The sequence below is a fragment of the Vigna unguiculata genome, chromosome 5 (genome assembly GCF_004118075.2).
Source record: "Vigna unguiculata cultivar IT97K-499-35 chromosome 5, ASM411807v1, whole genome shotgun sequence".
NCBI classification, from domain to species: domain Eukaryota; kingdom Viridiplantae; phylum Streptophyta; class Magnoliopsida; order Fabales; family Fabaceae; genus Vigna; species Vigna unguiculata.
In genome coordinates, this window is record NC_040283.1 from 14,807,519 (window position 1) to 14,822,562 (window position 15,044).

At 32.7% G+C, this 15,044-nt stretch overlaps 1 protein-coding gene across 2 annotated transcripts; it reads left to right on the forward strand.

The window, feature by feature from the left end:
- Positions 1-2,616: 2,616 nt before the first annotated feature.
- LOC114185487 (E3 ubiquitin-protein ligase PRT1) lies at positions 2,617-14,824 on the forward strand. 2 transcript variants are annotated; one of them, XM_028073228.1, is made up of 8 exons: positions 2,617-2,778; positions 3,332-3,360; positions 3,444-3,623; positions 11,942-12,022; positions 12,104-12,298; positions 12,397-12,597; positions 13,135-13,229; positions 14,191-14,824. In XM_028073228.1, the coding sequence occupies exons 1-8, from the start codon at positions 2,693-2,695 to the stop codon at positions 14,503-14,505; spliced, it is 1,182 nt and encodes a 393-aa protein (XP_027929029.1). In that variant the 5' UTR covers positions 2,617-2,692; the 3' UTR covers positions 14,506-14,824. The 2 variants fall into 2 exon arrangements, with proteins under 2 accessions (XP_027929029.1, XP_027929028.1); XM_028073227.1 differs by having other exon boundaries at positions 11,942-12,298.
- Positions 14,825-15,044: the final 220 nt, after the last annotated feature.

Here is a 15,044-nt window from a genome sequence, read left to right on the forward strand (position 1 = left end):
TCAAACTGGAATAAAATATGTAAACTTTATGAAAAAAAATGAATAAAAGGCAATAGTTGACATTTTAACTATATTAAAACATTTTTATAATGCATTGAAATAAAATATTTACTTACCATTTTTATAATACTATAGTTTAAGACATTATTATAGAGTATATTTTATACAAGTTATACTTGCCTCTTAGAAACCTTAAGCTACCCATTTGCATAATGTTTTCATAAATTGAGTAGCTAATATTTTAACTTGAATAAAATGGGTTTTACCTCAAAATTCATTTAATTTAGCTTTACTTCTTACGTTTATAAAGTTCTTGTATTTTCTGAAATGTAAATGGAGTTTTTCTATATTATTCCTAAATTTATTTTGATATACGAGGGACTAAAAAAAAGCAGGAAAATTATATTTAAAATGTAGAAACAAAACTAACTTTTAAGGACTTAAAATATATTTTATCATTTACTTTTCATAGTCCATAGTGTTTTTTATTTTTACATGGAATAAGACAAATAAGAATAAGTCATGTCAACCTAAAAAGCATAACAAAAATTAAATTTTTAAGTTTGTTAAGCGACTAAATTAATGTAACACCCAATGTTTTTTCTTACTAAATATCTATAGTACAAATTACATAATTAAAAATTATAAACTAACTTTATTCAAAAAAAAACATAAAATTAAAAGATTAGGTTTTTAAGTTTGTTAAGTGACTAAATTAATGTAACATCCAATTTTTTTCTTACTAAAAGTCTATAATATAATTAACATAAATTACATAATTAAAAATTATAAATAAACTTTATTCAAAAGAAAAAATATAAAATTAAAAGATTATCTGAAGTGACCCTTGTCCATAGGGTCGTGTGTCTTTCCTTAATACACGTACTATCATATGTTCTCATATAAAATACTATTATCGTATGTGAAAATCATAACCAACAACCAAAATAGAAAGGTGAGTTAACATAAAACATCAAAACATTATAACCAGAATACTCATCAATCATAATATAACAACCTATTCAAACCTTACATAACCACACTAGCTCGCAACACCATCTAATTATACTATTTGTTTCACACAATCACACAAAACATGTTATCACAACAAATAATGCAACCACTAGTGATCTCAACATCAGGACGAGTTTGTAACTCTCGCACGTAGCTTACTAATACGTGCTCCATTTCCCTTACTCCCTAGGAGTCTTATGAAACTCACAGGTGCCACTTTCAATTACTCTCATTGTGAGTCCCGACAAAATTCACCTTCGGTACAACTATGTAGAGTTACTCTTCTCACTCATTCTCATGATTTTTATATGGATAAAGACCACTTGCTCTCTCGGAGTTTATCAAAAATCCAAGACTTCACTTTTTGATGAAACACACACACACAAACATATCAAGAATCATCTCTTACCCATTCATGATTTTGTACACAACCAAAACACATTCACAAATAAGACAAAAAAAAATTAAAAAAATTAAAACAAGTAAAACAATTAAGATAACTAAACCATTTAAAATTCAACCTTTCCCTTACCTCTTACTCTTCACTCATTCTGCTCCTTCAAAGCTCAACTTTTAGAACTTTCTCTTTTCTTTCTTACTTGAATTTCTTTCTTAAACTTTGTTCTCCTATATATTTATAAGCCTACTATTTAAAAGAAAAATACATTTTTTATTATTATCTAACAAGATATATAACTGTATATAAAAATATCTCATAATATCTAACAATGTCTCACGATATCTTTTAATTTGTACCAATAGAATATAAACTAATATCTAATAATATTTATTAATATTATTTTCTATTTAAATAATTATTAACTAGATATTTTTTTTAAATATTTTAAAATAAAATAAGTTTAAGTTGTAGCTAACCGTTTATCTTTTACTTAAAATATTAAAAAATATATTTTTCTAATTTTATATATTTTTTAATTATTAAAATTTATTGGATCTCATAATTAAAATCTCAAAAAGCTAGAACAAACCTTAAATAAAAATCACAACCAAAAATAAATCAAACTTGAATTTAAGTTTTTTAAGTAAGTCAAACTTATTTTAAGCCTAACCTATTTAAATTCAATTAGTAGCACTCCTTTTATTAATAGTTAAAAATTAGATGAAATAATATTTTTAGTTCTTATATGGTCAAACATAGTTAAAGTTCCTATATTCAGTTGAATTCTCAAACTTAAAAAGAAAATATAAATGTAGTCTCTTTTTCCTAAACAATTAATATGTTTTTTAAAATTGAATAATGATTAAAATTACCGGTTTTTAAAAGTTGAGTTGAGAAACACTAAAAATATGAAAGCTATTTTTTTTTTCTATTATGAACTAAACTTATTAAATAAATAAGAAATGAGATGCACCATAATACGTAATTTCCAATGCTATATTTAATTATTAATTTAATTCTTTTACTGTATTCAATTTATTTTATCTTTTGAGGATTTTATAAATTCAGTCAGAAAAATATTTTTTATTTAATGTGACCTTTTCCTTTGGGAGAAGAGAATTAGACAATTTTTTAATTTTATATGTACGTAATAATTAAATATTAAATATTAAATATTAAAAATATATTGTAGAACACCAGGTTCCTTTGTTCATTCCTATCCTGATTCTTCTGTGACACCACCGCATTCTCTCTCTGCGTTGTTGGGACATTCACGAAATGGAGAACAACGCACTCAGAGATCGAATCTTTGCGGACAATGAACACGAAGAAATCCCTGATTCATTCGTATGCTGCGTTTGTCTGTAAGTCTCTTCTAATTGCATATAATTTGGAGCTCTTATGTTTCCAAAGTGAAACACCCTTTGATGTGTTGTTCTTCAAGGTTCAATTGTGTGCTTCAATTCTTATTCATATTTCAAGAGGTTCACCAGGGATGCCGTTATTTCTTCAAAAACATGAAACTTTTTCTTGATTCAAGCTTAGATGATGTGGACTATTCCAGGGTTATTTTTCTTTTTCTCGATCTGAAGTTGGTGCACTCGCATTTTACATTCGAAATTTCGATTGAATGCGAAATTCGTTGGGCGTTGTGTAAATGCTAAGAAAAGGAATAAATCAGAGTAATAGTTCCTTATTTTTTGTTTGCAAAATGGCAAATGAAATTTTGACTCCAAAACCCAAAAATCTTGTCTCTTGAGGAAGGAATAAAGGTTTCAAATTCTTGAGCTTCGAAATTTTTAATCTATTGTTTGAAAAAATGGATTGGCTATTGTGTCATTTTAAGTCGGCGTGTGAGCTGCTATATTTTCCTTTTTCAAATTGTGTGTACTGATTTTGTTTTACTTCATTGTGCAGGGATCTATTATACAAACCCATTGTGCTATGTAAGGCAGCATTATTTTCTAGAGATGCATGTGATTATGTTATCAGTTTGATAAATTCTGTTTTTTTTCCTCTCTATTTGCAGCATGTGGCCATATATGCTGTTTCTGGTGTGTCTATAATTCCATGAATTGTCTGCGCGAGTCTCAATGTCCAGTATGTAGGCATCAATACTATCACTTCCCAACAGTCTGCCAAATGCTTCACTTTTTGCTCCTTAAGATTTATACTGTTCCTTACAAGAGAAGGGAAGAGCAAACGCTTGGTATATCCCTTTCCCTAATGGCCTATGCACGAGCATACTAAATATGTGTGCAATGATTCTTATACATCTCAATGATTTATTGTGCAATGCATTGAATATAATGGTGTGTTTCTAAAATTTCTATGGTCTTCTATTGATGGTGATATGTTCAAGCCGTGTGATCAATGCATTCCAACATGATTGATTATGAGTTATTATTGCGTACTTCTGTCGCCCATTATTTTTTCTGAATTGGTGCAGGCTCAATTTAGGATCTCTTGTTCTATTTTACACATCCCAATGCTAAGATGGAGGGATGATTAAGGGAAAAATTTTGGTTAGCACCTTTTATGGAAACTCACTTAAGGTTGTTTGGTTATATGTGGAAAAAGATCAATGTAGATTCTAGTGAGAAAAGTTGATCAAAGGGAAGGGAGTTCAATTCAAAATGATAGAGGAAGAGTTAACGAAAGATTAAGAGAAACCATTAGAAAAACTTGATCCAAGTACCTGAAATTTTCTTTTCAGTAAATCTCAATGGTTCTAAGTTGTTGGTTAATTAGTCTACATAACCAACCTCACTTCAGCATGAGGTTTCAAGTGGGCTTGGTTCCTCTCCTCCATTCAAAAGTTTTGTTGCTATGTTCTTGAATTCAAATACTTGAGCAATGCTAAGAAATAAATAATTATTTTATTGATAACCATCATACCAATTACATTCTCATTGTCTCTATTTGTAAAATCAAACTCTTTAAAATAAGGAAATAAAAATATGTTGAAATGAATAGGAAAATTCTAAAGTTATTTTCTTCTAACCAATATAAAGATATTGTAGATATTCTTGGACAGTAGCCGTATTCTTGGGCTTGCTCAAGTACTACAGTTTTTTTGTCATTTTCTAGCACGTGTCTTTCTATTGGATTATGGTTAAACTAATTTATCATACTAATTACATAAGCAATGTTTGGTTTTGTGTGTGATAGATAAATAAATTTTTCTAGAAGAGAACTCTGTTCATTTCCAAATTTATTATATGATTTTGTTTAGTATGAACTTTTGAAGTTTTACATTGCAAAATGTTTTCTTGAGGAGATCAAATACATACTTTCTTTGGGAGATGAAAATGTCATTTTTGGAATAATCCACCTTTATTTTGACGAAATACTTAAGTTTCCATAAGTTTTTCATTTTAAATTGGGATGTTAATTAATCCTTTAAAGCAAATTTCTCTTTTTCATCATATCTTGAAATTATATCATTCACAAAGATCAACAATATAGTGAGTGTACTTGTAATAGAGTATTTTATGAATACAGTATGATCTCATTGGGTTTGCTTGTATCCTAAGGAAACTATTTGTTTTTGTAAATCTCCCAAACCTTACTCATGGGGATTTAGTAAAACTATATAAACTCTTCTTTAGGAGATATATCTTTGTTGGAGTTCCCACATCAACTAGAAATTATGTCAAATTATAATATATATAAGTGGAGTGCAGAGCTCACCCTACAAGTTGGTTTTGTGAGGTTGAGTTAAACATAAACTCACTTACTAAGATGGCAGAGCCATTTAAAACCTATTCTAGCCATGTTCATTGGGACTTGTTGAAATAAGTAATAAGTAGTGCATTGAGAATCATTTATTTGCTAGAATCATGATTAGTGTCTAGTCTTGTACCTAGGAGTCTAGGGTAGTCTTTTGATCTTTCGTCTTCCATTGTTTCAGTTTCTATCATTATAAATAGAAGATCACAAGAGGGATCTCTTAAGCCCTCAATCTTATATTATCTTTTTATTCTCAACTTGGTATCAGAGCCAAGTTGTCGGAATCAAGTCTTTCAAACACTTGTGTGCAAAATATCTTAATGAGAAGTCCTGCACTCCTAATCTCAATTATCTTCATCCCTTTTTCCATGTTGTCCATCATTCGCCGCCGCCTTCCACCTCCGACCCCGTCCGCTGTCGGCGACCACCGAATCAAGGTCACCTCTCCTCATCACCATCGAGCATGTACAACTCATGTGCCGCCTTCCAGTGGTTGGATGTTCTTCATGCCACCATCGTCTGACTCGCCAGAGCACGTTGAGTTTATATATGCCCTTGGTTCCTGGTTTTGAAGTCATTCGGTGGGTGTCCTAAGCTTTTTCTCTCTCTTGGAAACTTAGGTTTTCATGTTTATTGCGTTTCTACAATATATCTTTGTCTCTACTTGCAACAAGCTATTGCCTCTTATCTAAGGTGTTGTTGAAGTCTCATTTTGTTCGAAGTCATTTGGTGGATCTCTTAGTTTTCTCCATCTCCTATTGTCACTGCAAATTTGAGTCTCTATTGTCACTGTTGATAGCAACCAGGTGCGTCACTAGTAACAACATCAATGCTTGAGCCATCATCTTCTTCCCCGCAACACCAATTTTGTCGAACACATGTAGCTCCTTAATTTTTTCTCTCCATTTCTGTCAAGCCCTCACAACCATGTATCTTCTTGTACAAAGCTCACTAGCACATGTGGAGTACCTTCATCATGCAAAAATGTAGTTTAATTTCCTATGCAGATATATGAAGCTATAAGGTATTCAGTCTTTGCCAAGGGTGTCAAATGAGCTCCATATGTTATGTGCAACTTTGCATGTGAACTCCCCAAGTGAAAAATCCCTTCCTTAATAGAACAATTGTCCTGCACTTTGGATTTGACTTATCTTGCTACCAAGTATTTGGATCAGTTCTAAGCCAGCCAAGGAATTTCACAACCAAAGTTATGGGTTGAAGGTTGCTCACGGCGTGAAAGGGAGTTTGTTTTTGGTCTATTCCCAGTGATTTGGGAAATCTGTTAAGCTTGTAAGGAATAGCTTGTTTTTCTTAATCATTTTAGTGGTTCAATTCCAACAAGCTACTATTGGTCTTCTAGTGGAATTTTGCCAATCACGCCATTCGTCTTCTACTGCTAGGCGTATGGTGTTTGTTTTGTCCTATTCCATAAAAGTATCGTGTATTTTTCCTTGTCCACGTCCATCGTCGATGGTAATCTTCTTGTCAGCCATAGTTTATCGCTGTCAGCCATTGCTGGCCACCATCTATTGTTGATGGCATTCTTTTCTGCCGTAGTTTATTGTTGTCTGCCATGTGTTGTTGATGGAAATCTAGTCTACTGCAGTCTGTCGTTGTTCGCCACTGTTGGCCGCTATTTTTTGTTGATGGCAATCTTCTTTGACAAAATCATCCTAATTGAATTTATGCGGTTGTGCACCACCATCTAATATTATTCTCCATAGCTATTGTTAGCTATTTATCAGCCTCTGTTTTCTACCAGCCTAGTCTGATGTTCACTGGCCATTGTCATATGCCACGCACTCTTGAAGTCTATTATAATTGATCATTCAATTCCTCCGACTGTTGGCTGTGTCAAAGTGCATCTTGTTCTAAGTCAAGGTTCCCACATCTATTGTCTCACCCAAGAAAAATGTTGTCTAAAGAAGTTTGTACTATGTTTGTTAGATCAAATGATCAGCTTGTAGAAATGGTGACCAAGTTCTTAAGGGACTTGGATTGAGTTTATCTATTCCAAGCTTGGGTTATACAACTTGTATGCTCCAGCATGAGGGGGAATGTTGAAATAAAAGTAGTGCATTGAGAATCACTTATCTGCTGTAATCATGATTAGTACCTAGTCTTGTACCTAGGAGTGTGGTGCACTCTATATGAGTTGTACCTAGGAATCTAGGTTAGTCGTTTGATCTTTCGTCTTCCATTATATCAATTTCTATAATTATAAATAGAAGATCACAAAAGGGATCTCTTAAGCCGTCAACTTTATATTATTTTTTTATTCTCAACTAGACTATTGTGCTGCCACTATTGGGCTCTTGTTAGACCATTCACAAATATCTAATCCCACAGTCACTATAACATCTCGACTGGGATGCTACTAAGATACTTAGTAAAATTTGTAAATTTCAATATCTTTTATTTAATCTCAAAATCAAACCCTAAATCCAAAATGTAATCCAACAAATAAACCAACTATAAATTGAAAATGAATTCAAATCTCCCTAATACATTGTTCTGAAAAAAACTGCCCAAAATAAAACTCTCTCCACTACTACCATGTTAAGGAGTGGACTTTAGGATAACTTAAACATCATTTTCTTTTCTGATCTTGTCTACAAGGGTATCAAGCATCCCAAATAACTTTCCCCCTCTTAAGTTTGGAAACATTAATGGACTTGACAAGCATTGTCCTTGCATGGGAGCTCATCAAAATGTTAATCAAATATCATTGCTTTTGGTCGGTCCATGCATCCAACACAATTGAATAACCAAGTTGGCTCCACTGCAATGAATTTTCTTCCAACAACTTTTCAGTGTAATCAACTTCCTTGTTGAGAAGTGGAATTATAATTGCATGGTAGTAGGAGCTAGAAAGTTAGGTCCATAAGCACAGAAAACATCAATCATATAATCTTTCAAGGTTGAATGACAAACCTGCTTGATACCAAAATCATGGAATATATTGATGCACTGATGGCTTTAAATTTGTCACTTTGATATAAGCTTGCCTTATTTTTTTCCTTTTTCTTCTCTTCTCTATTGTAGCAATTGGATTTCTATAAAACATATCCATTGATCCTTTTTTCCACCACTATTTCTACCACTTTTCTTTGATATCCATTGGTATCAAAGCCATGGGTTAGAACCTATCCTAACGAAGTTTATTGTTTGTTAGGTTTATGGTCCACTCACTATCGGGCCACTATCGAACCACCCATTGATGTTTAGTCCCATACATGAGATGTGTATATATCTCGGCGTGAGGGGTGTGTGTTGGAAGTCTCACATCAACTAGAGAAAGGCCAATTTACAATATATAAGTTGGTGCAAACCTTATTTTACAAGTCAGTATTTTGTAAGATTGAGTTAGGTTTAAAGTTCACTTCTCAACACTTCTTAGCACAAGCCTACTAAGAAACGATTCTATATGTGAGTTAGCTAGGTTTGAGGGTGTGGGAACGTAAACTTGCAGGAGTTTATGATTTGGCTCACGATTTTGATAACTGTAGCCCTAAGGTTTCACTCCCTTTACTTTTCATTCCATGATCTCTTTTTTGGTCTACGAAACCTACTACTTGGTAGGGAATGGACTTTGTTTTTGCATCAGTGATTTATATAAATATAAACCCTGTGATTTTTGCTAGGCCCATCAAATATCATCATCAAGAAACCACTCTTTATAACTCCAATTATTGTTTTGTCCTTTATTATTACTTATTTACTTATTGGCCCTCTAAATTAACAAATTACAAGTTACATGAGACATAAAACCTTTCATTAAGTTAGAGTGTGTTACCTTATATTTCACTTAAAATTCTAAAGTTCTAATTGCACCATACAGTCCCTCTTTCTCTTGGTTTTTCAACACTCTCCCATGTTGAGTTTCTTTCTAATGCATTCGTCTTTTCTCTGATGGCTTTAGTCAGTGTTCACTTTTTATGGTTTTTTAGATTGAGATAGGAATTTCTATGACACCAATAAAGCTTGAATGTTTATTAGACAGATTGTCGCTGCAGACATATTAAGAAATATGATATTTAACACACTATCTCATTTCTTTTCTCAATGTAATTGGTAAATTCTCAATAACAATTACCTCCTTACTGTTATCTTCTGGAATCCTCACCTTTTGAGTCAAATAACTCTTCTTGCTAAATGGATTGTTTTCTTTGATATTTTTACCAAAAGAATTTGTCCTTTTCTTCCACACTTTGAGTTGGTCTGATCTCATTTATGGTGACTTCATCACTTAGATCTTGAGCATCCTATGAAGACATATTGTAATGACAAGAAGGAGAACTCCTTTGTTTCAAGTGTTTTCTCCTCCTGAAGCCGATGACTAACATAAAAGAATTTTGTTTCATGAAAAAGGTGATATCCATGGTGGTAAAATCACGATGACTCTAAAGAAAATAGCATTTGTACCACTTTTTACAGGATAACCAATAAATACACATTTAAGAGCTCTATGATCTAATTTGCTACATTAGGATTATGATAGTCAACAAAAACAACACAGCCAAAGATTCAACATGGTAAACTTGACACTGGGGAAGCAAGGTCTTCGAATATACATTAAGAAGAAAAAAAGTTAGTAAATAGTTTGAATCTTTTGTAAGTTCTTGTACAGAGACAAGACTTTTGTTAGTTATGAGATATGTAAAACATTCTTTATGGGTACACTATTATCATTTACAACTTTAAGGAGTTGTTTTCTAGTAATTTTGAAATATGAATTGTAGAGCATAGGAAATGGTCATGTGATCCATTGCTCCTGAATCAAGATACCAAAGACCTAGAGATACAAAACCAATAATATTGAATGTATTTCCTTTTATGGATAGGGCATACAATCCAAGGGACTTATTCATTGATTCAATTATTGTTCTCAAACAATCTAGTTTCTCCTTATTGACTTTCATACTAGGCATTGAAAAAACACTAAAGTGCAGAGACGTAACAAAGAGAACTTGTTTGGCAAAAGCACAAAAAAATAAATTAAAATTCAGAACTACTCAAATCAGAGTCAAATGGGACATCACCACCCCCTTGTATGGGCTCAAGAGGTCCCAATTGCTCCACCTGTTATGGGTAGTGGCGGCTATTTGTGTGGAAGTAGAAACAAGACTCCCAAGGTCAAGAGCTTTAATTTGAACTATGTAAGACAATGTATAAATTTTTTATTGATAATCTCACCAATTACATTTTCATCGAGCATACTTTTATCATAAAAATTCGTAATTTACAGCACATATAATCAGACCATATGGATCTGATACCAAATTGTTTTTGTACAACTAAACATAAGTTGAATTACTTCTCTTGTGATAGAGGGTCTTTTTATGATCAACATGCAGGGCGGTAGGGGACATAGTAACAGAACTTTTGTCGTTAAGAAAAAAAAATGTTATAATCCTGGCAGTTTAAAGTAACCAGCCTTCTCCTTTCCTTTCATTTTAGGTTTTCCTCTCTAGTGGAGTAGTCATAAGCTGTCTGAATATTCATAAAGTTCATCTTCTCTATTCTCTTAGTAAGCAACGAGCCATTTTAATACTTTAGTGAAACAACCTCTCCTGTAGTGAAATGCTTGTAGAAAAGAGAAATACAGTGGCATTAACCCCAAGATGGTTAATACGGTATAGTTTAAGGGATATAGCTTAATGGGAGGCAAATCGTGGAATTGTTGAGAGGACATTATGGCTGCAAAGACCAATGCACTAATTTTTGTACGACAGAGTTGTAATTCACTAGTTATTTTAGATGCTCTCCAAATCTAATAGATCACTGTATTGAATAGTGGGATCCTAATATTTTACCATAAACATAGCTGCATGCACAGCAACATTGACAATGAGAAATCAACCAATCCATGTTTGTTATATAAACAATTACAGTTGTGTACCATAGTCAATAGCCCTACATATTCAGATAGATTGTTGTTTAATTTCAGAGACCTTATCTGGAGACATTAAATCTAGATTATTCAATTCAATTGATCAACTAGTAGAGGTCTTCACCAAGTCATTGGGAGGTCTTCAAATAAGTTACATATGTTAAAGATTACTGCACATATTTGTATGCTACGACATGAAGAGAAATGTTAGAAATGATGTAAATATGGTTGTTTGAGTCTGATTTCATGCTGTATTTGTAATTATAGTAGGGTAATTGTAAATCCTTGTCTTTACGTCACATATTATAACAAATATCTTCCACTGTGTCTGTGTAATTCACATGGGATTCCGTGCTGTAATAGGTACTTGATACTGGCAACTATTAGAAGTATCTATCTGTCTTGGATTAAGTAGAATTTGGCTCAGTTTGGATAAACTTCTCGTAAAACAGATATTTGAGAAGAAATAGGAAAGTAAAACGAACCAAACATCTCGCATATGTTGGAATCAAGTTATGCACCTTAGCTTAAGGAGTAGATGAGAAAAATTAAAGGAAAAACTAAAGTGCATAAATTAGTTTTAACTTGTGCAAGAATGATTCATCTTACCTCATTTTCTTCTGTTACACAGTATTTATTGAGAAGTTTATATAAATTAGGCCTTTCACTGATAAACATTTTCTTCTCTGTTTTTGATTTATGTCCTCAGGTTTTATGGATATTCAAAATTTTATTATATGATTTTGCTCTTTCTTTTTTACTGCATTATAATTCTTGGTATTCCTTATATACTTCTTGAAAATGCAGTTTTCTTCTTTCTTTGTTTTTAGCATAGAAGTAATCATTTTGTCTACTTTGTTGGGCTAGTTTTGACAATCATTCTTATTGAACTCTTGCTTCAGAGGAAGAAAAGAAATCAGGATTCTACTCTCCTCAATTTGATCCTGAGACATGTGAATCACAAGCTAAATTTGGTCATTCTGGTATCCCTTCTTCCTCCTCTATTATGAATTTGACATCCAACTCATGTAATGTGGGAACTTCTGAATGTATGGAGCAATCAGGGTCCACCACCCATGAAAGAGACGAAGGAACAGTCTATTCTAATGGAGAGCCTGATATTGTTGGAACTCCTGCTAAAAGAAAAAAATTGCCTCAGGAAGATATTTCTCTCGAACAGAAATTATCAGTTGCAGATGTGACGTGTACAATGTGCAAGCAACTGCTCTTTCGTCCTGTAGTTCTTAATTGTGGCCATGGTACTCAATGCACTTAAGTTTCTCTTTTCAATTGGATTTATTAATAAAACACTTAAGTGGTATATTGATTTTGTTTTACTTTTCCGCATTCCCATCAGTATACTGTCAAACTTGCGTTGTCAACACAGATGAGGACATGCTCAGATGCCAAGTTTGTCAAAGTCCACATCCCAATAGGTCTCCAAAAGTATGTTTGGAGTTAGATCACTTTTTGGAGGAACAATTTCCTGAAGAATATAGACAGCGGAGAGATGCCATTGAACTAAAGCAGATCAAAGTCAAACTTGAGACTCCTTCTTGTATGTATATTGCATACATTTTTATTACATGACTGATATCTTGAAGCGTACTGCTTTGGGTGTAAATATTGGAATATATGTGTATATCTTTCAGCTTTCCATTGAGAATGTGATAGAATATTGGGAAATGTGTTTTAGTTTTCATGCTCTCGGTCAGGTATGGTAAAAAAGTTCCTGTATTTTCATATTGATGAATCTGCTCTTCAAACTTGAAAAAACATGTGTATTTAGTTTCCCCTCTCTAATAATTCATCATGTTTTCCTAGGATATTTTATATTGTTTGGCCTGTTTAAGTATTTAGCATCCAAGCATAACCGCTATTTATACTAAATATTTTTACTTAAACAACCAAACAACTTATGAAATATATTACAATATGGAAGTCGTTTTTATGATGTCATCTACAATACTCTTAAATATTTTGTTTTCCAGATATTTCCTAAGTGGTGGTTGATTTATTGTTATACGGTATTTCTTTCATTATTTTTCTATCTTTTTTCATGTTCTTCTAGTTACTTGTGTTGGTTTTCTTTCAGGTTCATTGGATAAGGGTAACAAAGGAGAAAATACAGATTGGTGGTCAGATCCTGACTCAAAAGTTCACATTGGAGTTGGTTGTGATTTTTGCGGGGTAAAAGTTCTCTTCCATCATATCTTTTCCATTTTTTTGTTCATTTTGTTGCTCTGGTTCCATTTTCTTTTGTTTTTATCGTGCCTTTTATATTCTTTTCACTTATTGTCCTATAGTAGGTCATAAGCTACATCAAGTTTCTCTATTTCATTGATCTAAATAGGTGGCTGTAATTTCATGTGGTTGCTTGTCTTTCTTAACGACTAGGTATTGACTTGTAATTGACAATTAAGGTATCTCATGTGCACAAAGAGAGTTATAGGTTCCCTGTTCAAGCTCCAAACCTATAATAATAAGTTGCTTATTTGCTGCACACTGCCAACTTACAATACTTTTGTATTTTCATGTTTCAAGGATCTACACTACATTAAACATACCTTCATAGATATATCTGATAACTAATTTCAATTTTGTTGTTTTCAAGTTGATCTATATATGGTTTTATATGGAAATTGCATTCTGTTGAAGCCATATTTTTGTGTATTGTTCAAAGTGATAATTAACACAATCTTTGCTTTAGCAAAGAGACAAGAGTTTACTATTTCTTTAGGGTTAAGATGCCAGCCTGAAGATTCAGGCCTGTTTGATTCCCTCTTAACATTTTTGTTTAAAAATAGTTTTCTAAAATAATTCCAATCAATTTGTCTTTCTGAAATTTACCTGGTTAAAAAACTGTTTCCAAAACAAATAACATGTTTTCTTGTCCTGTTTTCTTCTAGTCCTCTGTTCAAATGCTCAAGAGACAGTTTAAGAAATAATAAATATACTCGGAAAAACACTTCCAAATTTGCTTTGGAGAGAAACAAACTCTAGAAAAGAAAAATTGTTTTTGAAAACAGTTAACATACAAGTCCTTATTTCACTTCTTTTTAACATAGTTTTTCTCTTGAAGCTGCAGTTTCTATAACTCTCATGCTGCTAGTTTTTGTGTAGAATGCTAATGTGTGACTACTCATGACAGATGTTTCCAATAATTGGAGATAGATATAGATGTGCTGATTGTACGGAGAAGATGGGTTTTGATCTTTGTGGTGATTGCTATGCATCTCGTTCCAAACTCCCCGGTCGATTCAACCAACAACACACCTCAGAGCACAAGTTCAAGCTTGAACAATCCAACATTATTCATAACATAATGTTGAGGCTGGCCACAGCACAGTTAGGAGACACTTCTATTGACCTGGAGTCTGTAGGAAACTTAGAGATTGCCTCAGACAGCCCCACAATGTTTGATGATGGAGAAGATAACCACAGTGATTCTGAAACCACCAATTGAGAAACTGAACTTAGCAAAAAAAAAAAAAAAAGAACATGGTCTTGTGTTGTGTTTGGTGGGGGTTTGAGAGGAGCAAATAATGCAATGCTGAAGGAAGTTTGTTTGGGGAAATTCTCAATTTCACATGGTTGGTGTATTCAGTTTCCTAATGCATGGTAACTTGACTGTTTTTATGTCTCAGTTCAGCTGAGTTTGTCTCCAGCTTGTGGCAATCCGTGGCTGTTTTCTGTTGTTGCATTTGGTGCAGGCAATTGTGTTCCTGTATCTGGCTATATGAACATATTATTCGGCAATGTACATATTCTTGGAGTTTGTCTCAGATCTATCATTACTGTTTCTTACAATAACATTAATAATATTTAGTATATCATTGTGAATAATATACCACCAACCACTTTCTCTTATCCTCGTATATTATGTATTATCAATGATGATGGCATGTACTCTCAGAATGTTTGAATGACTTTTATGGGGTTGATTTTAGATTCTTAGAATGTAAATTCAAAACCAAAGTGGCTCCTCACTTTTCTTAAAGGGGT